This window comes from Myripristis murdjan, chromosome 8 (genome assembly GCF_902150065.1).
Source record: "Myripristis murdjan chromosome 8, fMyrMur1.1, whole genome shotgun sequence".
In the NCBI taxonomy this organism is placed as follows: domain Eukaryota; kingdom Metazoa; phylum Chordata; class Actinopteri; order Holocentriformes; family Holocentridae; genus Myripristis; species Myripristis murdjan.
Window position 1 is genome coordinate 10,126,334 of NC_043987.1, and position 25,615 is coordinate 10,151,948.

The window sequence follows — 25,615 nt, forward strand, 5'->3', positions numbered from 1 at the left end:
AAATCATAATTGCCCATAAATGTCCATAAATCTCTAGCCTCATAAGATGAGACCAATTTGGGTGAGTCCATGGCTTTCCCTCTGGCGCCACCAGGACGCAAAGCAGGGCATCTGCGTTTGAAATAACAAAATTATATTGAAGCGCTGTATTAAGTTATACCACCTTGATTATCACTCAATTAAAACAAAGATTACAGATATATTCCAGAGACACTACCCAATTTGAAGTCTTCGTGTTCAATCACGCCTCGTGAAATGAAGAGGTTCAATCTCGGGATGATTAACCGCTGCGGTGTGTTGGCGCTGTTTCACCTCGTGAACTATGAGCCGCCCGTTTGAAAGGACAGAAGAAGAAGACAGCAGTGGCGGAAGAAGATGCGCCAGTTTCCGGTCGACCTATTTACGCATCTTGACGTTAAGATTGTTGTATCCAGTTGTCTGAGGCTGTCTTTTCTGGTTCACGAAGTTTACCTTTTGATTGTTGGTTGCTACTTTCTCACCAAAGAAGTGGCGACACGGAGCTGAAGCCCGCCCTGGATTGAAGCCTGGTTGATATAACGTTACGTGCTACGTGTTAGCCACTTTGATTTAGGCTAGCTCGGCTGCTATTTGGCTTTGCTACGTTAATATGAGTTGCCAAACCTTAGCTATGTTATAGCTAAATGCAGTTGTGGGTCTTTATCCTGTAGCTGGCTCGCTTACTCGCGCTTGCTGGCTAACAAAGCTAAAGTTACATATTTGTCTCACGCCAGTTTCAGTATCAGCGTCACTCCCTTGGATGGTTTACGTCTGTGGTAAGTCCAGTATGTGGCAAGCGACTGACGTTGGGTGTTGTTAGCTAAATAGCGTCTTAAGAGAGAACTGAAAACGCCTAGATTTACAGATTGACCTTAAATCGTCGAGCTAACACTCTGAATCCCTTTTTGTTATTTTACAGCCGTGGCTTTATGGGTGTGATGGGATAGCCCTGATCAGGACTATCGCACTGCGTATCACGATACACAGTGTGATAGTCACGATGAGTCATCTAGCAAGCAAGGAGATACTCTGGACTGATGTTCACACTAATGTCGGGCTGTGCAATATATTGAGATTGTGATATGAGATTAATGTTAAATCTCGTGTGGGATTTGGGATATCGCAGTATCATGATACGACATATGCTGTTTTTCATGGTTTTAAAAGCAGCACTACAGTAAAGTGGTGTAATTTTATACACTTACCAGACTGCTCTAGTTGTTCTATTATGTCCATCTGCCCGCTTAGTTATTGTATAGGCATTACTGATAATTCTTTATTAAACATCTCATTGTCCAAATAATGCTAAAGCATCAGTAGTCATCCTCACAATATCGACATCAGGGTATTTGAAAATATTGTTATATTTGATTTTGTCCTTAAAGCCCAGCTCTACATTGTTGTGTGCCTGTATATAAACAAATGAGTGATTGTTTCTTACAAAAAGCATAATGGCTTCATGTGATATTTTGGCAAAGTAAGTTGATAGATTGAACATCAGTGTTATCTGTGGTTTTATTTGTTTTACAGTCAGGAAGTGACTCTTGAGCCCCATGTCAGCTGAGGCTTCAGGTGGCAGTATGACTGCTGCCTCTGCCCATACCAGCGACTCCCAGGCCGCCTGCCAAAACCCAGAGCCACACAGAAATGTGGGTCTGCTGGGGAGCAAATATGTCAAGCTAAACGTCGGTGGTTCACTGCATTACACAACCGTCCAGACATTAAGCAAAGAGGACAGTTTGTTGAGGAGCATGTGCAATGGAGGCACCGAGGTCACCTTAGACTCAGAAGGTAACTATCTGAGGAGCACAAAGCATTTTACTGCCCAGGTTTTATCCATAATGTATGTATAATGTTAAATGCATTTATGTCAATACTTGTGAACATGAGCATGTCACAGTTAAATCCATAATCCAGTCCTTAACTCTTACACACTGCATGTTATTTATGCTGACTATTTCTGCCATCTCATCCTTGTTCAGTTCTGCTCTGGTCTTAAAAATCATTTATAAGGACCTAATTGTAGATGTAATTTATTGGCCAAAATGTTGTGCATGTGTTCCCAGCCTTAGACAATGACCGGGAGCCACAGAATGTTTTGGTACTGACCTAAATAAGATCATCCCTGCAGTGGTGTTGTCGGCTTTGGACAGAAAGTAACCTTACCCTCAGAGAGTCCTCCCTGCTGCTCACTATTGCCATTGCTGTCTAATTGTGAGAGGAGGTGTTAATCCACATAGGACCTTTAGTTTAGAGTTGTAAGAGCATTTGAACATGACCATACTGTCTTTGCAAACATCCTAGGAAGATGTCAGACATGTCTCACGATGACTTATCCAGAGATGATTTGAGTATTTCTGTCATCCAAAACATCTTACAAAAGTGTCAACCCTCATGTTGACACTCAGAGTTTGTCAGCTACAAACTTACAGCCATAATCAAAGCACGCAGTGGGGGCCAGTGATTTACTAAATCAAGCAACAAAGCATGCAAATTATGTAAATTAATCATTTTTTTCTTCGTAGGCTGGGTGGTTTTGGATAGATGTGGCCGTCATTTTGGGCTGGTTCTGAACTTTCTGAGAGATGGCTCGGTGCCGCTTCCAGAGGACAACAGAGAACTGGATGAGGTTCTGAAAGAGGCTCAGTACTACAGGGTCCAGGGACTCATCCAGCACTGCCTCACTGCTATGCAGGTAAGTGGATGACCCACTAACCAACAGTTTACTTGGAACATTTCTCAACTCTTTGTAGTTGGGTTCTAAAATTAAAAAAAAAATGTTTTCATAGCATTCAAAGTTGTTTTGCTGATAATTCACGCTCCTTTTAAGCATTACCCTGGTTCACATTCAGAAAGACATGACACAAACAGTCCTTTTCTGTTTGCTATTGAGCAGGCATGTAGAAACGAGGTCAGATGATCTTGACAGTAGTCCCATAGTTTTTAGAGTTTTCCATTTTGTCAAGTGATCCAGGGGTTCAAACCTGCAGCTCTCACTGAGTCTACAATTTACCCCCAAAACAACAACAAGAAATGATTTCGTTATCAGCTCTGAATGTATCATATCACAATGCACCTCATTCTTATGTAACTGTAATTTCTCTTTCAGAAAAAAAAGGATGTTTATGAAAGTGTTTGCCGTATTCCCATGATCACCTCAGCCAAAGAAGAACAGAGGATGATTGCTACATGTAGGAAGGTAAATTTTTCTGTGTCCTTTTGAGAAGATGTTTGAAAGTTTTCTCAATAGGCATTTAACCAGCAGACCAGCAGAAATTCAGAACCGGGCATGTGTTGTAGGTGAGAATCTGTCCAACTCCGTTTCTTCACATAGTGTCCTGGGGAAATGCTGGTGCTGTTACCTGTGTGTAGGTTTTGTCATTAGAAATTAGTAAACAGTAAACAGCTTTATGAGGCTTAGAACAAACCAACCTTCTGAAAACATTGGATAGTTTAATAGTTCCATTTTTGCTGCCAGAAGTTTTGAAGCCAGTCCTTTGGAGCTTATCCAGTCGAGGTCAAACAGAGAAAAGGAGCATCAAAGGCATTACAGTAAGCTTTCAGTAAAATGTGCAGCTGGCAAAGGCAGATTAAGTTAAGGGGACTAGGAAAGCAGACAATCTGAAATTACAGGCTCTCAACCAGATTACTGATTTTAGTTAAGAGTTCCAAAATAATCTTTCATCTTCAATAAGCTAGCCAGCTTAATATCATCAGACCCAACATGAACCACAGTGCTCAGGGGAGCTGGCCCCTCTGACAGCACTAGAGCAAACCAGTTAAGGTTAATGCTGTCGTGGATCAAGGCTCTGGGATAGCAGAAGACTTTTCCCTCAGCAGAGTTATATGTCTACCTACTGACGCACTGGTCGCATACTGGTGAAGAAGAGCCAGCTTATAGACTTCAGGCGGTTGTATTTAGAATAATGAGACCTTCCAACAAAGACGTGGGGGGGCTTTTTGGATGGGATGGGATAGGGCCTTATCCCATCCAACAAGGTTAGGTTTGGATTTTTTAGGTTGGGCTTCCATGGCCACTTAGTGAGGCAAAGGGTGGATAGATTGGGTTCTTGCAACTGGTCCATGAGGTGATATCCCCAAGACAAGAGGGCAAAAGGAGATGGAAGGCACAGGGAGACTTCTTGGTTGCTTGAGATGGCTAGAGAAAGAAAAGATGGAGCTCTGTCTGTGGGTGGTGTTGTAGGGATTGCTGTTGGGTCTGGGGTGTCTGTTGTCTTTCATGATACTACATAACACTAGTTTTGTGAGCCCTGGAGGTTGTGATCCATTATTTTTTTAAAAATATTTATGGCTTTCTACATCAGGTTTAAATGTAATATTCAATACTATAAGCCATATAAATATTTTTTAGAAATTGAGAGGTTCAGACATTGTTCAGTTGTTATTGTTGTGTCTTTAAATTACAAACTCTTGAAGGACTTGAATACTGGGTGTGTTTGTGTGAGAGTGAGTGAGTGATTTTCATTGATTTATTACAAATTTCTCCACAATTTAGCAGTTTGCCTCATTTTTCCCTTTTTCCTGTTTCTACAGCCTGTAGTAAAATTGCAGAACAACAGGGGAAACAACAAATATTCTTACACCAGGTGAGATTCAACCAACAATGTGTCTGGGAAAAACAAGGCACAAATCAATGATGTCAGTGAACCTGATTATTTGACCTTCACCGTTGAGGCTCACTCTCTTGATGTAGAATGAACCGCACCGATTGGGCTGCTCATAACCTCTTGCCCTGTGTCTCTCCCTGTGACCAGTAACTCTGATGACAACCTGCTCAAGAACATTGAACTGTTTGACAAGCTCGGCCTCCGCTTCAATGGCCGCGTCCTGTTTGTCAAGGATGTTCTCGGGGATGAGATCTGTTGTTGGTCTTTCTACGGTGAAGGCCGCAAGATCGCTGAAGTTTGCTGCACTTCCATTGTCTATGCAACAGAGAAAAAGCAGACCAAAGTAAGCGCAACACCATGATTGCATTTTTATGTTTGTAATGTTGTTCTTTGGATATGTTTTCATGGTCAATTAAGTTTTAAAAAAAGAAAAGAAAAAGAAATCGTTGACAAAATAAGCAACCTGTGAAAACAGCTTTTAGTAAATTGCTTTTTTGTGGTTTCCCTTTTCAGTTACATTCAGTGTCATATAGATAAAGCAACATGTGCAGCTATAATTTTGGCATTTCCATAACTCTGCAGTCAGTTATTTGTGATGCAATTTGAGCGTGATCGTTCATTTTTTATTTTTTATTTATTTATTTATTTGAGTCAAAAAAATTCTTGATAAGGTACTGTCACCTACCCTAGAACACAACGGGCTCTATTTTAATGGTCTAAGTGCACAGTCTGAAGAGCATGGCACAGCTGCATTTAGAGTAGCTCCAAGTTCAGTTTTGCTATTTTAAAGGCAGAAAAAAAAAGGTTTGCACCAGCTGCCTGGCTCACAAAGGTTGTACATAGTGTGTTTTGGGCATAATATGCAGTAAACTAATCGGAGTTCCATCTCCCATTCCCTTTAAAAGCCAGGTGTCCTTTCACCTTGCCAGAATGGTATTATATTTGTGCATTTGCCAGGTAAGAAGGAATGCTTCTCTGCAGATGAAATTAATCTGCTCATGCACAAAGTGAAAGCACACAAGCAGATCATCTACAGCAACAGCAGGACTCCATCAAAGCTCCCTGAGGTTAAGCAGACGTGTGTGGAAAAAGCAGAGTGCAGACGCGTTGGCAGCAATCTATATATGCGCACATTAAAGTCTTGATGATGTGCCCTTAAAACAACAGTGAAATACTGCACCACTCACTTCAGACCTGGTTTGTGTCGTCAGTCGCACAATCACTTATAGCTGCTTCAAGATACAATGCACCAACAATTTACCTGACCACACCTCATTTTAACACCAACACACCCATGAGTGCACAGATTGGCACAAGTGCATTTGCTATTTACATTACGTGGGCACTGCACAGGAAAATGGCAAGTCCTTGGAAATGTAGCAGGTGTCGTAAAGTGAGACTGAGAGTAGAAAGGGGTTCATTTAAAACACTGGCAGATAGCTAAACATTTTATTAACCCTTGTCCACTGCACAATGAGTGCGCTGTCAAGAACAAAAATTTAAACCAAACTATCTAGAGCAAGTAAATTATGAGCCTTTCACTAACAAACTTGACTGACTTCTGTCTGTTTAGGTTGAGTTTCCTGAAGCTCGCATCTTTGAAGAAACCCTCAATATCCTCATTTATGAAAATGGCAGAGGATCCGGTCCAGGAGGCCTGCCGCTGTTAGATTCCAGAGGCTCGGGCTCGTCGCTGGGAGCAAGCCAGTCGGAGGAAGAGGGTGCTGGAGGAGGGGACAGGCGGGTCAGACGGATCCACGTCAGGAGACATATCATGCACGACGAGAGAGGGCACGGTCAGCAAACGGTGTACAAGGACTAATGATGAGAGGATGGAAGGCATGAAAGAAAATTCATGTCATGTGAAAAGTGTTTTTGTTGAAGACTAGCAGAATGAAAGAGACGACTTTGATCTTTGCAGTAGTAAGGTACTTTGGTTAACATTAAATGTCTCAAAAGCCACATCAGAAATGTAGGGGTTGTTGACCGATTTGCCCCTGAAGTGAGACATTTGGAGGTCAAACAATGCTTCTGTTTACAAGAAAATAAAATCTCAAACATTTTTTGTAAATTCTCAAACTAGGAAATATTCACCTGGTACACAGGACTGACTTGAATATTACTTTCCAAACTAAGTAACCTGCCACACAGTTACCGACCACTCCTACTATGTTCAGTGGTTTTGTTTTCTAGAGGGCGCATCCTGCTGTTACCGTGGGTGTGAGCGATCTGCACTGGGAACCTCCTCTGTGTTAGACTAAACCTGCTCATTCAGGTTTTAAAATATCTGTCTCCTTTTTATAACTTGGGCAGAAATGCAACAGTGATGAACAGAGGATCGATTCTGTGTAAACTTTGTTGTTTTAACACTGGAAAAAAGTTGCCATTTATAGTTTGCAGGTACGGAGATTGTAAGTGGGAGTGCTGAGCAGCTCCAGTTTTCTTAAATTATTACTGCTATTGCTTCAAGATGTGTTTTCTATTAATTTATGAACTTAATTTATTGTTTGGTATTTAACTTTTTTTATTGTATGCAGCCTTGTGCAAATGGTGTTAGCTAGTGTTCAAGTGAGTTTCAGTTCATTTCAGTTTAAATTTTTGATATGGAAATAATGCACCCCACACACCACCTTTTGTATTCCTCACCTTGTGTTGTGAGTTTAAAAACTATTTCGAAAAATGAGCCATGACACGTCTAACATTTTCTTGTCAATATTATGGTATTTTGTTCTGAGCCATGATGTTGCACTGCTTTTTGTTATATACCAAACCGCTACAATTTGCTCAAAGTAATTGGCTAAAAATTGCTGGTAAATTTTGCCTGTAGACACTTAATACCATGATGTATTTTTATTGCCCTCAGGGACAGGATAAACATTTTTTGCTCTAATTCACCGATGTTGTACAAATGTAATCACTCTGGATTCTTAAAATGCATGAATGAGAGCAATATGTTCTCAAACTTTTTTTTTTTTTTTTTCTAAATCACAGCTTGAAATACCTTCAAATATGCACTAATTTACCTTCCGTCCAAAATTAATTTGCTAGTGGTGATGAAACTGTTCTCAATAAATTACTTAAGAAATGCAGTTCTTGTTTCTTAGAGTCCTTTTTGATGCACTGACAGATGCAGCAAATTCCCTTGTGGAAATGACTTGTGTACATTTTACCATTTGACGAGCAGGCATGTACTGAAATGTGATTTATCTGTGGTTTAATGTAGAATCTGACCTGTGTGCCGATCAAGTGTCTGTAAACTCGACACATGCTCAAAATAGCAGATGTATCTATTTTGAATCACAGATGCAGCGACGTCAAATTCTCCACATAACTAAGTGGTGTAAATTTGCTGACATTAATTAAGGATCTGTTGTATTCAGTTCTGTCTAACAGAGCCAGGCTACCGGTGCTGTGCTTGCTGGCTCACTGGAAAGGCTCTGCTACACCAAATGGAAAAGAGACAGATTTTTCTTTCCATTTGCACAAATACAGGGCAGTGAATGAGTAAATGAGCAGCATTAAAGAATACACACTATATAGAAAAAAATACACTATATTATCTATAAATATCTACAAAACAAAAGTAAAAGTATTAATTTTGTTTGCGCAAGAATACAGTGGTGTTGACATTTTGTGGGCGTGGAGCGCGGTACTCGTGGCTGGATCTGACGTCATTTCCGGCAGCGTTTGACCCGCTCCCGCCCGCCCGCCAGAGAGTTTGACAAGTAGAGCCAGCAGCAGCAGTAAACATGGAGCCGGAGGACGAAGTACACATCAAACTGTTTGTGAGCCGTCAACTGAGGGACGCGCCAGACCTCAGGTAAAGAAAGCAGCACGTTTTCACACATAAACTTTTGTTTTTCAGCCCACAGAGCGACGGGTTAGCACCGTGAGCTGGACCGGAGCAGCTGCTGATACGGCGTTAGTTTACACTTCATACACACCGAGGCAGAATTCAACAGGTGGAGCTTTCTATAATGTCCTGACTTAAGTTAACGTAACTTTAATCTTTCCTCTAGTTTTAGTCTGTTAATATGTACAAAGTAACGTGAGCATTAAGTCTAAAAAGTCACTCACTAAAATTGTGAACACGTGCAGCACGTTTCTGGGGGTACAGCAGAGCGCGCTCTCTGATCTGTTTACCAGACAGGTGGGAAGGAAGGCTTAAAGCATCCTGTCAGATGCCAGTCACCCCCTGCTCACTGAATTTCAGACTCTGCCCTCTGGCTCCAGATTTAGGTTCCCACCTGTCAAAAGCAACAGGTATAAATTTTCCTTTATTCCCACGGCCATCTCTATCTTAAAGTCTGGTCAGGGGAGGGGTTAACAAGCCCTTACCTGGCAGAGTCTTATAGTTCCTTGTGGCCACAAGGTATTTTAACGTATTTTATGTATCTTATATTTATTACATTTTATATATAGCACATTTTACATTTTCGTATCTTTTATATTTATTGTAGTGTTATTTATTAACCTGCATCTTGTATATTTACTGCATTGCTATTTATTGACCTGCTGCTGTATTTAGGTGGTGTCTCCCAAGGTGGCTTACCACTGTACCATTGTACTCGAGTGTGTGTTGTTTGTCTGTGTGTCTGTCATGCTGCAAAACTAATTGCCCCCTTGGGGACATAAAATAAGTAAAGTTGAAAGTTGAAGTTAATTATACACTGACTTTGAGAAGGACTGCTCTTGTTATCGATGAAGCTGTCACTTTTTATGCCTGATATTTACACCTGATGGTATTTGATCTACTCTAACTATTGTTTATCTATTATTGGCCACCTTGTGGCTGTAATGTTTTCGTTGTTTTCATTACTTACTGTATGTATTGTGTTGTGTCTTTGTCTGTTGTCTATGTGTATGTTGCTGTATTGATAACTATATTTCTGTTGTTTTTTTTTTAACGCTGTCACTCTTTTGCTGTTGTGTAGTGATTGTGATAAATGTTGGGACCCCCTTGAAAATGAGTTAGTGCATCTTGAGGGGTTTATCCTAATAAATTATTTTTAATCAGTATCATTTTTTCATGTCTTATTGAAGTACCCTGACTTTAGGCATTTTAAAGCAGCGGTATTTGGCATCTGTGGACCGTGACTCCTTAAGTCCAGAGGCCAAGAAACTTATGAAAAAGGTGCTTATAGAGGAACTGATGAAAATGCAGGTAAAAAGAAATGATCATGTTCACTTGAGTGTATTTGTAATTTTATGGTGCCTTACATTTGATCTCTGCAGTCTTTACTTCAGTGTTAACCAGTGTTCCTGGCAAATTGTCTTTTTGTATTGCTAGGACAGTGGCAAAGATGGCAGTGAGTCAGAGACTCCAGCTGTGATGCCACACCAAAAAAAGAGGAAGAGGGAAAAGGACACTGAGCCCCTGAGCAGTGGAGGAGAGGCTGATGACAATGAATCCAAGGCAAAGAAATTGCGTCATCAATCAAATTCATCAGGTGGGTTTTAACTTCTTTTTTCCAACTGTAGAGGTTTTGGATCCTGTGATTTTCATTTGTGATCATCTGTGATCATTTGTATCATAAGGACATTGAATATATGCATTTAGAAATTCTGTCAAATAACATTTCTTAAAATATGATAAGAAATGTTAAGGTGAAAGTTGTTTCTTCTTTGTAAGCTGAAGTTGCAGTAAGGGTTTATGTAAATGTCACTAGTGGAAGGTGCAGTCATGCAGTCAGACTGCCTCATACAATCTGAAGAAGTCATCCTGTTAATAAGGGGCCCAAAAATCTACACAGGTCCTTTTTATTCCACGTCTTGACCAAGCAACATTTGCATGTATTTGACATTGTTTGCTTCAGTGTACTTCTGCCAGTTGTTGAATTATATCACATAGAACAATATAACAGCCAGATGAGCTTTGTCACTCTCAGCCCAGATTTTATTTCAGTCAACACTGAGTCAATAAAGCATTTTAGTTGTTGTTGTTGTTGTTAGTAGACACAGAAAATGCTAGCAGTTACCTTCCCGGCTGCATTGTGTTTGCATTATTATTCATAGGATGCATCATGTCTGTAACTCTTGCTCCAGTACAAACACTCACATGTGCTTCTTTGGGTGGTACATGACAGAAGAGGATGAAAAACAGGACCACAAAACAGGAAGTGAGGAGAATGGAGATGAAGAACAAATAAACAAAGTTGGAGATGATGAGCAAAAGGTGAGAGGATCACAGGAAAACAAAAATGGAGACAGTGAAGAAGAGAATAACAGTGAAGATGAGAAATCAGAAGAGGAAATGAAAGAATCCAAAAAAAGCAAAAAAGGTAAAGTATTTTCAGACAGTAGTTCTGATGATGACCAAAAACAAAGTGTAGAAAAAACCAAAAAGAACAGAGTGAAAAAAGGCCAGAATGCCAGCAAGGGAGAGAAAACTTCATCACAGCAAGATGGAGACGCTGAAGTCAACACTGAAGGAAGCAGCAGTGAGTCCTCAGAAGATGATGATGAAAAAGGTGAAGGCATGTTTCCACTTAGAGTCACATCTTGCATATGAATTTTGAAAAAGGAGGATTGAGCTTATTTTAACATTATTTTTTTTGTGACATCCCACAGGGAAGGAAGAGATGGAGAAGAAAAATGACGAGGATTCATCATCACTCCAGTCTCTGGAAGATGAACAGGAGAATGGGACAGAAAAACCACAAACTGGCAAAAAGAAGAAATCCACAAAAACAGAGGACAGGAAAAATATCCCTAAAGAAAATAAGGTGAGCCTATCCACTAAGATTCAACACATGCAGATATTTATTTATTTTTTTTTTTTCAAAATGAGCATGTGTGGACAGTTGCCAGTGACAGTCACATTCATGCACCATTGCACTTTGTTTTGTGCATCCTTGTGTCTGCTGCCATGCAGTGACTTCGGAAAGTACCACCTTTCAGGGATGCAAACAGCACGCCGAAAAGCGCAACTCGCTTTTTTCGTGTCAATTTGGGTGACTTGTGTGAATCGTGCAGATCCGATGGGGGTCAACTTAACTAGGGCTCTATAATTTCCGCCAACACGGGGTCGCGGACGGAATCGCTGAATTAGAAAAACACCTGCACCGGCACCGTACGAGTCCAACGGGCAGGGAAAGTTTCCAGCTACATTAGCGCACTGTCATAGATTGTGTAACAAAGTGAAGAGTTGCCACTCCACTCTATTTTCACTGGCTAACAGCAGCACACTGACAGCCTAGCTTGTCTATTAAGAGAAGAGGTATCACTTCGGCTTATTTTTCATATTCGATCTATCACATGCATACTCCCACTCATTCATTGGTAGTTGAATTGTTGGGTCTGTTTGATAAGTAATTTACATTTTTAAAACAAATAATAATTTAACATTGTTAAATTATTGGAGTCAAGCTTACTGGTAAACATCTACTCCTTCAAGATAATTTATTATGTTCTACAACTCAAACATTCACTAACACTACATATCGAGTGTTTGAGCAACATATCTCCTCTGTGCTACAAAAGATCCATAGTAAAAAGTACTCCCTTGCACTGTGCCAAAGATTATTCAAAACACTGTGATTTTTGTTGGTAACATGTAGAATCACATGAGTTGAGCTGGAACGCAGGTGATGCAGACTTTTAAAAATGAATTAGCTAAACCCAGGCACAGATGGCACAAGTGGTTAAGTTTTGGGATACCCTTATTTTTTCCTTCACAACATATTTGTGCCTCAATTCTATCAGTCTTTTCTTTTTGGTTCATTGTGCAGGATGACAATAAAGCTGTGGTGAGGCTGAAGCGCTACATCTACCTCTGCGGTGTGAGGCGGAATTTCAGCAAGCTCCTCGGTGGCTGTCGCTCTGTTCGCGCGATGGTGAACACTCTGAAGAAGGAGCTCGAAGACCTCGGCGTGCAAGGTTAGCAGGAAGATGTCTAGCTATTTACACCTGCTGCCTTTTTAAAACATTTCTTGCTATTTAAGGATGGGCAGCTGAAAGTCTCTCTGCTGAGATAACACTCACAGCATCACTGATTTTTTTTTTTTCCTTCTCACACTTGCATTAATGTAATAACACTTCTTGTCTGCACACAGGTGCTCCATCTATTAAGAAATGCAAAGAGGTCCGACGTCTGAGGGAAGAAGCTAAAGAAATAGCTGAGCTTGATGTCGGAAACATCATTTCCACACAAGGTGATTATTAGCATGTTTTACACAACTTTTTTTCTGAAGAAAGCCTTCTTTATCATGTCTTTGTGATGTATATGATCACAGGCAGGAAAGGAAAGTAAAATGATTTTGCTTTTAGTTCCTTCCAACCAAAATAAGAGTGAGTGAGTACAGCTCATACAGCTGTCCATTTCCGATCTGTGTCATTTTGAAATACATTGCTACAGCAAACCTTTGTGGTCAGACACCACATAGTCAACTCTGAATAGATCCTCAATAATTAAGTGCCATTGAGCATCATCTGTTGAACAAGATACAGATAAATTTGCTCAGAAGCCACATAAAAAGGTGTCACAGGGGTGCAGAGGTGTTTACGAAAGAGCAGAGTCCTTAGCTTTTAGATGCTGTTACACAGCAATATAAACAGTATATAACAGTAAATGTGTTTTTCCATTTCTCCTTAAAACAACTAAATATTGTAGTTGCTCACTGAAAACTAAATTTTACAAGATTACTTTGAACACATCATGATAACGTCATATTTTTCCTTTGCCCAACACTCATTTTTACTAGTAGCAGAGCTTCAACACCTCGTAATGTAAGTCAGTGCCGCCTCTGAGACTCTAAGATGAAACAAGGACGCTGGTCTCAGAGCCGCTTATGATCCTCATCCCAGGTCTGTCTTCATTCAGGGTTTAGAGACCGACCCGGTTTAAGACGCAGTTCCCTGGTGTTGGGGTTTGGTTTGGAAGTCATCTGTGATGGTGACTCTGTTTACTCATTAAATAACACAACATGTTTGGCCCTTTTGGGAATGGTCAGCACTGTGGGAACATTTCAGAATCCCATTTTTTGTGGGTTTCGCTCAACAAAGGGGACAGCTAGTGATTACTAACAGTAACAGTAAGAGCAGAGATGGGCACTTGTTTTCAGCAGCTCTGTACTGGAAAACAGTGGTTGTATTTGCTACAGGTCGTAAAGAGCCTGCCTCTTCTCGTTCCTTGCTTGTGTGTCAGTCTAACTACCATAGTTTGCGACTTTAAAAGTCTAATCCCATGTTTGTGTAACACTAATTATCATCCATGCCCTCCACAGTCCACTGTATAGAGCTCTGTACAGTGGACTCTTCCATCATGGAGGCTGTGAGATGGAAGATGGAACCACAACTTGAGACTGCAAATGTTTGTATAGTGGTTACGGCGTTGGTTTCAGAATTGTAATGGAAGATGTTTTAGAATTGTTTAATTTGTACTTACAGTATATGAACAGACTTATGAATGAAACCCACTGTCAATGAATTGCCAATGTCTCTCTCAGGTCGACCTAAACGAAGAGCAGCGTTAGCGTGGCAGGGACAGCGTGTGCCTGAGTCCTCTCCGTATCAGCGCACGTTGAACTCTTCCTGCAGCGACGAGGACAGCCACACAGGCCGAGGGGGCAGACGAGCAGCAGACTGGAGCAACCTGCAGGGCATCATCAGCGATGAAGACAGCGACTGACAGGGACACTCGAGTACCGATGTTCCACCTGGACTCTGACATTCCTTGACCTTTTGTAAATGTTACCGTGATATTGAAGGACAGACTTACAAACCTTTTAATAACATGGCCTGAGAACACACGGTGCACTTCATTTACATGGCTTTACTGATAAGAACTAGTTTTGTTAATCGTTGTCAATTTCTTAAATTTTTCTAATAAAAGAGATTTATATGAACACGTCCTTTTATTTTCACATGGGTCAAATCAAACAAGGAGTACCAATTAAGTGAATTTTTTGGTAACTTGAAATGTTGGATAGAGACTATGCAAACCAGGGTGGCCAGCCTCTGCCAATGCTTCTTAATTAAAGAGTTTGAGAAAGACAGCACAATGAATAGAGATCTGACAGCACAGCAGAGATGCAAATTGCCAAGCTGTAAAGGTGCAAAGATGATTTCATCACAGAATTGATGTTTAAAGGTATGTTTTATTACAGTTTATTTCATGTGCAATGGATTGGTGTGCTGCAGGACATACACCTCTGTATAATATGTAGCTCAAATCCACATCTTCCACTGTCACTTTGCATGATGTGTGAGTTGGCTTGTGAAGTAAATTGTCAGTTTGGTTCTGCACCAGTGTTGAAAACAAACTCATTGCACTGGTGGCTAAAGTGACTGTAATTCAAGAAACTAGTTAGAGTGCTGCTGAAGGAAATACTCTTCAAGAATCAGGGAACAACTCACTTTCATATCACCACATAATTTGATACAAAAATTTGAGTCTACACTGATTTTTGGAGATATTTTTAGGTATTTGCATGTTTAATAAGGAATTATATCTGCATTTATCCTGGGCTGAAATCAAGACTGATTTTAATTTGTTTTATTAAATAGAATACACTCATGGGTGATACTGTACATATACTTGGCGGATGCAGTTTGTATCACTCATTTCTGTTTATGACCTGTGTTTGCTTAAAAAAAAAAAAGATTTCATTTAATTCAATTCAAATATTTAAGACTCAAGGGTCCAGATAAAAGACAGGACTTTTATTGTGCTTTTGCACAATAAAAGATCATGGTTTAAAAAAAACATGTATACATATTACTGTCTTACAAAAGAACTGTACCAGTGTCTCTATAGCTGGGATTGGTAGCTTTGAGTACAAACTTTTATGTTTGGTAAAACCAGGATGATTTAATTTTCGGAGCCATTAAGCCAGCAAATATATTTATACAAGAGATTTCTTCAGAGTTGGTTTAACGTGCTGACCCTTGCAGCCACAAACATTTCATTTGCACCACTCCATCTAGGTCTACATATACTCATGGCATCATTCTAGGCTACCTCAAGTCTCTGCAAGCTCACTTTTTGGTAGCTTGACCACAAGGGTGCAGTATAGAGTGGTGTACAATATGCTCTGTACACAGACCAAACCTGTGTGGGAGAATGTTTGCCCGTGTACATCATGTGAGAGACTGCCTACAAATATCATCACCTGTCATTTGTTATGTAATAAAATGTCCAGGATATTTACCTTATTACAGGCACCAGGATTATTATCAGACAATTTAAACACGGGACATTTTAGACGTTTGTCCTCCTTGGTTTTACAGATCATAACAACACTCTTACTGGCACTGTATTTGACATCATGTTACACAGCATACACAGAACATGTAGTAAGGAGCTAGTGGAGACCAGTGCTACATGCACTAAGGAACACAAGATCATCTGCATACATAATATGGTTCATTAGAGAATTACCAAGCATGCACCAAGAATTACAGGCTTTCGATTGCTTGGACAGATCATCAATGTATGGATTAAAAAGACAAAATTCTCCCTCATCTGACACCACTGCTCACCCCAAATAGAACTGAGACCCTATTGCCCCATTTTACCTGCATAGTCTGGTGGACATTTACCAGTGAGCCTGAATTCTCACACTGATCAAAAGCTTTGGAAGCATCAATAAAACACACTGGTGAGTTCTGACCTTTAGATCTGTTTACAGTTTCCTTTAAGGACTTTTGACAGTATGCTGGCTAAAGCTGTGGGTCATGTCTAAGCTGCACACTTGTACAGAACAGACAACAGAGTCGGGTAACAAGCCACAGATCATAAAGCCATTCAAACAAACAAGGACAGAAGCCGTCCTCAGACTGCCGTATTTAAGGTATTCAGCAGTCATGTGGTCTAAACCACTCGCTTTGCCAGCAGCTTGTTTAGAGCTTGGTATGCCTCATGACATAAGCATTGAAATATTACTTTCAATATTGTTGGATGCAGTTTAATAAGGTGTTTTAATGCTCTTGCCATAACTCAGCAATATTGTCTGTTCCATCCGTACATGGAAGAGATGTTTACAGTTGTTCTTTTCAAAAATCGGTAGCATTGTTACTTTGCATCTTTTCAGCCTTGGGATCCGCCCTTAAGGCTTGCTCCGCAATACAAATGAAGCGAAAGGCATGCTTACATCCTGCATTAGAGTTTCTTTGCTCAAGCACAGGCCCTCGTCTGGATCTACCTGCAATAGCCCATGATTTCAACATGATACTCAGAGTCATACCTGTTCCACCCAGGCCTGATGTGATGTGTCTTATTTTGTTTTTATGCTTGTAGTAGGGCTTACGGCCTTCATATAAAGCACTTACTATAGGCTATCATTACACATGGAGCAGAGATCTGTCCTATGCTTAGGTGTCCCTATGTAGATGAATGTTAAACATTTGTTTATATCAGCGTAATAGGCTAAGATGTCCTCCTTTGTCAGGGTTGACCAGTCCAGTTTTTCCTGTGCTGGCACTATTTCCATTTGTAGATGGTGCAGGTAGATGTTTAAAGGTGCAGAGGGTGCATGATCAGTCAGTACAAAAGGCTCGTACACCCCACTGAAGCATGTGCATCAGCTGTATTAATACAGTGGTCCAGCCATGATGGAGTGTGCCAGGCCCCACTAATGTATATGTAGGCGAAAGCACTTTAAAGGAAATTAAAGGAACTGATGAATGAGTTAACTGATGCCTATTTAAATATCAATCCTCATTGTGATGGCATTTATAGGGAGTATACTCTTTTAGGTTTATGAATTTCTTGTCACTGTGCGTAAACTGAATTGCAATACACCAGTCAGGCAACATTTATCAATCACTCGAGCTTCTTAACCCATAGAATAGACACATCCCATGGTTTCCTACAGCTAACAATTCCCATGCCAAGGTCAGCTGTAGACCCTCCAGCCCCATGAAAGTCATCACTGAGAGAAATTAGTCTCTTCCATGCACAGTGTGTCACAGTTCTCATTCTTTCATCAGCTGAGTTGTGGGCTATGCTTCCAGTTGATAATCAGTCTTCTGCTATTGTTCAGTTCAAAAATAATTCAGCAGGTGTTTTCATAGCTTAACCATGTGGATGCCACTTCCTGTCAGTGGCTTCATCTGCGCTGCTGAAGTTAGGGGGAACTGTGCCGCTTAGCTCGTGGACATACGGAATATTTCTCAGACGGACGTGATGGTACGGCTCGGTAATTCGTCCGCCCCGCTCCTGGAGGTCAGTGGTGTGTTTATGATAATACAAATACGGCAATGTTATAACTCTTTTGGCGTCATATATGTTTCGCTGATTGTGCCAGCACTGTCGTGAAGCTGCCTGCGTGCGGCAGTAATGAATGAATGATAATAGTAATGAATGAATGAATGAATGAGTAGCAGCAGCAGCAGGGAGTGTGACAGGCTGTGAAGTGACTCCAACAAACAAGAGCACTCAAACAAAACAAACCTGCTCAGGTGGAGGTAGTTAGTTTGCTGAGGTTTTAACCAGGGGGAAGATTTTATTTTAAGTCGAGGTAAGACAGGAACCCTGTTACATGTGAGCTCAGTTAAAGACCACGGAGTAAATCAGGAGCCTTGGCTAGTTTGCAAAGCATACATGGGGAAAGGAGTTTATCTATCTGATCACCAGTGTAACAGTCAGGGATCATTCGTTCTGCAGCCACTGATTACTTACAGGTCAATAAACAGAATAGACACTTGAGACATTTATCAGAAGACTACACCATTTCTCCTGTTGGTTTTAATGATCTCAGTGAAATGATGTCAATGTTCATGCAGGAATGGATGACGCCACACCAGAGGAGGTCCTTGCTGATTTCAAGGGAGACAGGCGTCTCGGGGGCTGGGGTGTCGCCCAGATAGCTGCTGGCACCGGCCTCGCTGTCTATGCTATGTGGGTGGGAATCCTCCAGCCAGGCTTTCGAAAAGTCCCCTTGAGGTTACAGGTATCGAATAACTCCTAATATCTGACTACTGAGTTAACTCACACACTCTAATGATAGTCTAGTTATTTTATGAAAAAACCTAGGACAAATTGCAAGAGAAGCAAACTCAACTGATTTTGGATCCTCAGTATGTCCTGAGTGAGGGGAAAAAAGTCCCAAGAAATCCCATTGGTGGAAAGTTTTGAAAATCACCTATTTATGACCACATATTACCAAAAAACACCCTTTTTAGTGGGGTTCAAAATTTTACTTTCAGATATCACTGTAAAAAAATCACAAGTTGATTACACACACAACGACAAGAAAAAAAGTCAATTACAAGTTCTTTGAATTATTCTGTTTACACATGCATATCACACATTATCCGATTTGATATGTGCTATATATATATATATATATATATATATATATATATATATATATATATATAGTAACCTTTTAATTCACTGTTTAAATATCTGTTCTGGCATTTATTCCAATTAGCGCATGTCAAATCAGATAATGTGTGATATGCATGTGTAAACAGAATAATTCAAAGAACTTGTAATTGACTTTTTTTCTTGTCTTTGTGTGTGTAATCAGTTTGTGAATTTTTATAGTGATATCTGAAAGTAAAATTTTGAGCCCCTTTCACCTGTGTGTTAAAAACAGTGTTTTTTGGTAATATGTGGTCATAAATAGGTGATTTTCAAAACTTTCCACCAATGGATGCCTTGGGACTTTTTTCCCTCACTCAGGACAAACTGAGGATACAAAATCAATTGAGTTTGCTTCTCTTGCAATTTGTCCTAGGTTGACCTCAATTTTGGCCTAAAATTACTAGACTATGATGCTGATCACCGCTTTAGCTTGGATTTTAATACAGGCACGAACAGCAGCAGGCACACAGAGGACTGGTTTGCCTTGAAAGTGTGTTTTGTAAGCTCCTCAGAACAGAACAGTGCAGATCTACAGTCACTAAACGACCGAGCATTTTAACCAGTGTGTGATCAGAAAACCCTAAATATGTCTTCAGCATCTGGAGCCTATCGCAACAGGCTTGTGAATGCCGCTCCTCTCAGCAGCTGCTGTTGTTGTTTTCCAGGTTCCGTACCTTCCTGCCAGCAAGACCCAAGTCCATAATGTAATGAGGCTGCTGAGGGGCCGACAGGGAGGCCTCGTGGATTTGGGCTCTGGTGATGGCCGCATTGTAAGTACAGGCTGAACTTACATGTTCCTTTCACTTGCACCACTTCTAAATAAAGTTAAACTGAATACAGGCGAGGTGGGATGCATAATTGTGTGTGGTTGATATTCACATGGGAGCAGAGACTTAAAACTCCACAGATAACTTGGTTATTATGTCAATTTAGAGGCTCTCATCCTTATCAGCTAGTGTGCAAGTGATGTCTGTCATGTCACTGAGCACCCAGGTTGCTGGCTCTGCTTTGCTTAGCCGGTTGCTGTCACCTCTTGTCTGGAGTCTTGGGAGGTTCACCGACGGCTGCACCAATCACCCATCTCCCAAACACACACGACCCTCCAGGAATCTGCAGCGCCAGCAGCTGCCCAGTGACTCGAACCTGCACATGATAGAAAACCCAGCCAGCCTGTGGCTCAACTCTTGTGTCTCCACTAAATACACTGCAGAGCATGAGGTCCCACACCCGGCACACCTGTGACTGATCAGCCCAATTACCAACCACTGCACGCCACACCACTCGTGAAGGACACACCCCAAACATACAACCACTGCACACCACACCACTCGCAAAGGACACACCCCAAACACACTGCTCAGAGCAATCACTCAATTAGGCAAATACAGGTCTACCCTGTTACACACACACACAAGGTCTGGTAGATTTGTAAATGTGATCAACAGTCATTGTTTTCTAGTAAATTGATTAAAATAGATCAATCACACATAAAAAAAATATGTGGTTATAAAAAAAAAGGGTTTGTCAGCAGTTTATTGTCATTACACTTTGACTTTTCTTTTAATGCTCTGACTCTGCTGACATTTGATTGGGGGAATTTTCATCTGTTAAGGTCCTGGAGGCCCATTGCCAGGGCTTCACTCCAGCTGTTGGCTATGAGCTCAACCCCTGGCTTGTCCGCCTGGCCCATTTCCATGCATGGAGAGCAGGACATCACGGTAAAGTGTCGTACCGGAGGGAGGATCTCTGGAAGGTGAGACATTTGTCTGTTGTATTGGTGCACTTCATCAGTTACCTGGGTTAGGGTTAGGATTAGGGTTAGGGTTAGTGGGCAAGTTAATGAGGAGCTTCACATATCAGATATAAAGCAGTGGGCAGATTAATGACATAAACAGTGTGAACAAATATGCTCACTGTTCCCTAAATGTTCAGTGAAAACAGAACAGAATGAATACACTGTAGTCTGGAAATTGGCCAATAAAATATTCATTTTCATTCTGGCATTTTACCATATTCTCACTTGACTTTGATTAGTCTTTGCAACAGAATGTGATTATAACTAGATAGTTTGACTTGGGGCTGAACGATATAGTTAAAAAAAAATCATATTGCCATTAATTTTACCGATAATGTGATCGTGACATGATTTGCGATTTTAGTACAAATGATCATTTTTGCATCACTTTTTTTTTCTATTTTTGCTGAAAAAACTGTCAAAATAATGGTGTGGTTGTTGCTGTGGTCTGTACCAAACAAACATGTTTTCTTACATCTGGAAAATACAATTTGTCATCCAGGGCATTTCTGTAGCGTCACAATACTTCATTCAAAACAATATTTTGACATACATTTTGCCTTTATCAAAAAGCTGCAACTCCTGTGATTTGGATGTTGCTCTTGGCTATAATGTGATTATGACAATATTTCAAATAATTACTCAGCCATAGTTTGACTGTAGAGCAGAGGTCCCTGTTCCCAGGAAGGAGCATAGAATGCAGAGCTGGTTTTCTGTAACTTCTCAACCACAGAATCTTTCTCAACTGGTGTAAAACCACACGACTGCACACAGGCTCGCACTGGGCATCGTGTGAACTGATGTCCATTGAATTAACAGTTTAGTAACTACAGAATTTGTTTAATGCAATCATTATATTATTCTTATTATCATTATCTTGATTATTATTGTTATTATTTAAAACAATCAGACCAAAACCACAGGTTGTTGGTGTAGGCCTGATCATGTGTTGCCTTACATCTCATCACAGGTCGACTTGAGCAAATGCAAGAATGTCACAGTGTTCCTGGCTCCCAGTGTGGTGAGTAGCATGCTAATGAACATATGGCCATAAACATCACCTTAAATGTTTTCACCTGACTACAGTTTCTAATTTAAACCAAACACATCATCTCTGTCAGCTGAAACCCCAGGACCTCCAGTTTTGGTTGTTTTCATGTTTTATTGGAGGATTTGCCTGCTCCTCTGTGGGTTTAGGCAGTTCTGCAAACACTGGGTCTATGAAACCTTTTCAAAGCTGGCTAGATAAGATGAAATACGCACAGTCATCATGCTAAAAGCAAGACTGTTTTTCTTAGTTCCTGAAAAGCTGACACTCTGCAGATATGTGGTTTTCACCTGTCAGCAGCCACATGCACAGTATGCAAGTTCTTATGCGGAGGATTCACAGGAACCTAAACCCAACACAGCTTCAACCAGCCCAGATTATCCTGTGAAATCAGCTGTTATACATTATGAGAAGCTTCTCCATGAACTGGGTGTTTACAGGGCATTTTAATGTGCTGTGCACTCAAGGAAGTAATGCATAAAAGAATTTCAGAGGAAGTAGGGCTGTTTTAAAAGGCATGGAAGGTATTTAGGTCATGATAAATGTTGTGTAGTGCATGGTAATCTGCCCAGTCACGGTCTCACACAGTACTTGTCACAGGTTACTGCCTTTTGTACAGCTCTGTTGATGTTTGGAAACCCCTTGACTAGATACAAAATCATTTTAAAATGTAGTAACCTAACGGGTGGCATGGTGGAACGGCGGCATTGTTGCAGGTAGGGTGACATGTGTGACTGTAAAAAATGCATATTGATTAATTTGTCCTGCCAAATTTTGACCAGCCCCAGCAGGTCAGCAAAAAGTTAACTTTGGACACTAACAGAGGTTAAACATTTATGCAAAATCATGACCAATAGGTGATGGTCATAAAAAAATGATGTTCAGTTCAGTTCATGTGCTTCAGGGCTGAGTCTCTCGAGCTCCCTGGAGCACCCTTGTCTGTAATTAGACACATTACAAGTGTATTAGTCAAACCTTGGTCAAATAAAGGGGGAAACACTCTGTAGCATTTGTTTTAACTTATCTTGAGTTCTGAAAGGATGGAGCATACAACATCAGGAAAACTGATCATAATAATAACAAGAAGAAGGATAAGAATAAGAATCATAATTTTCTTAATTTTCCACTGTGGCAAATCAACCTCAGCTTTTAGGTTAAAAATGAATTATTCGAAAATAACTCAACCAGGCCTGGTAGCAGTATACCTTAAGGAAAATATCTTACATTTTGTTTGTTTGCTGAAAATTTTAAGTACCGTTCTTCTAGGAAGAATAAATTACAGCATGGTGGAGATGCATTCTTCAGATGCTTTATAGATCAAATAGTCAAACATTTCAGGACAGTTAAAATTGACTCTTTCTCATTGTGCTGTTGTGTTCCTAGCTGCCGCTGCTGCAGGAGAAGTTGCAGGCTGAGCTTCCTGATGACGCCCTAGTAGTCGCTGGCCGTTTTCCCTTCCCTGACTGGACACCTTGCAGGACTGAGGGACATGGTGTAGACCGAGCCTGGGCCTACAGCATGCAAGCCCAAAGGCAGTATGCATGCAAGAGGAAAGACATGCTCTCACAGGAAACCTTGTCGGTGAATTAACCAAGGGGAGAGGAAGCACTCAGGAAGAGTTTTACAGGAAATTAGGAATTATACTTTGCATGTGGCTTAAGGGTGCTAAGTGTCATTCTATCACAGACTGACCAAACTGCTGTAAAATAGATCAAGGTACGGACAGCCTACACAAGGAAAACCACCACTGGAGTTACTGTTTAAGTAGAAGATTTAATCACATTTCCCCACAGTCAGTCACACCCATCCTGAGGATGCAGAGGGTAACATGAGAGTGGCAGATGGCAAGCACAAAGCAACAACTAAATCTCATGTAGCCAGATATCACCATGCTGTGATGAAAGCTAAGCCCAGATGTGACTATTCTTCACTGCCAACCCAAGCACAGTAAGCTCACAACACTGAGCCAAACACTGTTTCAGAGGTCAAAAGTTCAATTGTTACAGTAGCTAAAGAAAGACACTTCATCATCAGCTTCTTATCATTATCATAATAAGAGGATTACCCCTGAGCTCCTGGACCTCCAATCACAGTCTGATGATGAGTCTTTAAGACGACTGTCACACCACCTCCAGGATCCCTGTTGAAGTGTAAAGAGAAGAAGGCCTCCTTCCTCAGTGGCTATTCATAGTCTCAATAAATGTTATGGACCATTATGGACATATGGACTACTTATACATTTAATAGGATTTATTTTATCTCAGAGTGTTGATATTTTAACAAAGTTCAGTTATTACTAGACTGTTCACCACAACTATGCTACATTTTAATTAAACTGAAAGAATTCTGATTGAATTGATTTTAATTTCAAACTTCAGGACAATAAAAACTAGAAAACACAAAAGGAAAAGTATCAGTCAAGGTTTTTTAGTCATGCAGTGACTTCACTGGAACTCTTTAAACCACATAGTGTATGAATGAGTAAGGGTCCCCCAGGCAACACCAAGGGTCCATCATACCTTTACTTTATAGCCCCCAGGAGTAGAATACGCCTTCAAATTTGGAATCATCTGCTGTTGTTTTTACTGTGTTGAAAAGCTCAATTATGTTTTGTTTTTGTTTTGTTTTTGTTTTCTGAAAATGTGCTGGCACTACTTGCACCATTCAAGTGTCTCTACTCTGACCTTTTATTAGGGGGGCTTCAACAAAATGTTATGGGAAATGTGTCTTTGTTTTCTGATAATCTTTGTCTGGTGTTCCCCAGGGTCTGATTCTAGGTCCCTTACTCTTCTCTATCCATATGCTTCCTTTTAGTTATATAATTTGCAGACACAATATATCCTTATATAAAATCCATCAGCCTAACCACCGTCAAAGATTGTCCTTCAGGGTAGAATGTCCCAACATTCCCTCCTGCTTAATGGCAAAGTGAGTTTGTAAGATTTGGCCCTCCCATTTCTAGTGATCAGATGCAGCCTCACTTTGGTAGTCTCTCTTCAGCCTCCTGCAAGAAACCAGCAAGGAATGATATGTGATGCGAACACCGTTTTAATGATCAAATTATTAAAGCTGTAGCCTCCTCTGCCTTAACTCAAGATGAAGTGACAACATCATATTGTAAAGAAATGTTTGCAAATGTAACAGCCATAATCACCTTCATAATCACATCCATTATTTATGTTTTTTTCTTGTTGCATTGTTTTGGCAACTCATTGTAAGGCAAAGTTCTGTTGTTTTTACATGAATAACTTTTACCTAAAATGTGACCTGTTATTAACCCAAGGTTGCAAATCACCATGGATTTACATATAGGTCTTTTACAAATTAGTAGGCCTGTATGAATTACATACTTGTAAATGAAAATGTTCTGGATGCTCAGTCCTTGAAATCATTTAATTGTTATGATTCAGCTTATAGCATATTTAACATATTTGAACTGCATAATACATTAAAGATGTGACAACTCTGAGGGCTTCTTGAGTGTTTAAGATTCCTTCAGACGTTTGCTGTGGAAAAAGTTTCTTGATTTCCCCCGTTGACATGGGAAATGTTTCCACTGAACCTGATGAACCTGCAGACACACCAATACAGGCTCCATTCATCACAACGCATGGTGGCTTTGAAGACAAACTGAATGATTTTCATACGCATGTCAACAAATGCCTAACTGCATGTTATGACTCTTAATTCATAATTCGAATCATATTTTAACACATCCTTACAGAGAAGTGCAGAACTGACTAACTAATTTGCAGACTATGAATTTAGTTGCATGACTCATAAGGAGAGAGCACTTATAATAGTAGTGATCATGT

At 40.4% G+C, this 25,615-nt stretch overlaps 3 protein-coding genes across 7 annotated transcripts; all 3 read left to right on the plus strand.

Moving 5' to 3' along the window:
* The first annotated feature begins 363 nt into the window (after positions 1–363).
* Positions 364–7,735, plus strand: kctd13 (potassium channel tetramerization domain containing 13). 2 transcript variants are annotated; one of them, XM_030058492.1, is made up of 7 exons: positions 364–794; positions 1,539–1,809; positions 2,544–2,713; positions 3,128–3,217; positions 4,573–4,625; positions 4,794–4,989; positions 6,220–7,735. In XM_030058492.1, exons 2-7 carry the CDS (start codon positions 1,572–1,574, stop codon positions 6,466–6,468), a joined length of 996 nt encoding a protein of 331 aa, XP_029914352.1. In that variant the 5' UTR covers positions 364–794; positions 1,539–1,571; the 3' UTR covers positions 6,469–7,735. The 2 variants fall into 2 exon arrangements, with proteins under 2 accessions (XP_029914352.1, XP_029914351.1); XM_030058491.1 differs by having other exon boundaries at positions 1,549–1,809.
* A 582-nt stretch (positions 7,736–8,317) lies between these two features.
* On the plus strand, positions 8,318–14,491 carry hirip3 (HIRA interacting protein 3). Of its 2 annotated transcripts, none has more exons than XM_030056949.1 (8): positions 8,318–8,466; positions 9,690–9,810; positions 9,937–10,096; positions 10,733–11,122; positions 11,217–11,371; positions 12,377–12,524; positions 12,701–12,799; positions 14,093–14,491. In XM_030056949.1, exons 1-8 carry the CDS (start codon positions 8,396–8,398, stop codon positions 14,272–14,274), a joined length of 1,326 nt encoding a protein of 441 aa, XP_029912809.1. In that variant the 5' UTR covers positions 8,318–8,395; the 3' UTR covers positions 14,275–14,491. The 2 variants fall into 2 exon arrangements, with proteins under 2 accessions (XP_029912809.1, XP_029912810.1); XM_030056950.1 differs by having other exon boundaries at positions 10,733–11,116.
* Positions 14,492–17,725: 3,234 nt separating this feature from the next.
* Positions 17,726–25,269, plus strand: antkmt (adenine nucleotide translocase lysine methyltransferase). 3 transcript variants are annotated; one of them, XM_030057853.1, is made up of 6 exons: positions 17,726–17,811; positions 18,372–18,538; positions 19,623–19,727; positions 20,570–20,710; positions 21,723–21,773; positions 23,184–25,269. In XM_030057853.1, exons 2-6 carry the CDS (start codon positions 18,374–18,376, stop codon positions 23,388–23,390), a joined length of 669 nt encoding a protein of 222 aa, XP_029913713.1. In that variant the 5' UTR covers positions 17,726–17,811; positions 18,372–18,373; the 3' UTR covers positions 23,391–25,269. The 3 variants fall into 3 exon arrangements, with proteins under 3 accessions (XP_029913713.1, XP_029913715.1, XP_029913714.1); XM_030057855.1 differs by having other exon boundaries at positions 17,804–17,818; XM_030057854.1 differs by lacking the exon at positions 17,726–17,811 and adding an exon at positions 18,172–18,269.
* Positions 25,270–25,615: the final 346 nt, after the last annotated feature.

Bases quoted from the DNA above. Each gene is read 5' to 3' on its own strand.
- kctd13 (XM_030058492.1), top strand. From the start codon at position 1,572: ATGTCAGCTGAGGCTTCAGGTGGCAGTATGACTGCTGCCTCTGCCCAT. The intron at 1,810-2,543 runs GTAACTATCTGA...TTTTCTTCGTAG, and splicing joins GGTCACCTTAGACTCAGAAG to GCTGGGTGGTTTTGGATAGA. The intron at 3,218-4,572 runs GTAAATTTTTCT...CTGTTTCTACAG, and splicing joins TGATTGCTACATGTAGGAAG to CCTGTAGTAAAATTGCAGAA.
- hirip3 (XM_030056949.1), top strand. From the start codon at position 8,396: ATGGAGCCGGAGGACGAAGTACACATCAAACTGTTTGTGAGCCGTCAA. The intron at 9,811-9,936 runs GTAAAAAGAAAT...TTGTATTGCTAG, and splicing joins AGGAACTGATGAAAATGCAG to GACAGTGGCAAAGATGGCAG. The intron at 11,123-11,216 runs GCATGTTTCCAC...GACATCCCACAG, and splicing joins TGATGATGAAAAAGGTGAAG to GGAAGGAAGAGATGGAGAAG.
- antkmt (XM_030057853.1), top strand. From the start codon at position 18,374: ATGGATGACGCCACACCAGAGGAGGTCCTTGCTGATTTCAAGGGAGAC. The intron at 20,711-21,722 runs GTGAGACATTTG...ATCTCATCACAG, and splicing joins GGAGGGAGGATCTCTGGAAG to GTCGACTTGAGCAAATGCAA. The intron at 21,774-23,183 runs GTGAGTAGCATG...TTGTGTTCCTAG, and splicing joins TGTTCCTGGCTCCCAGTGTG to CTGCCGCTGCTGCAGGAGAA.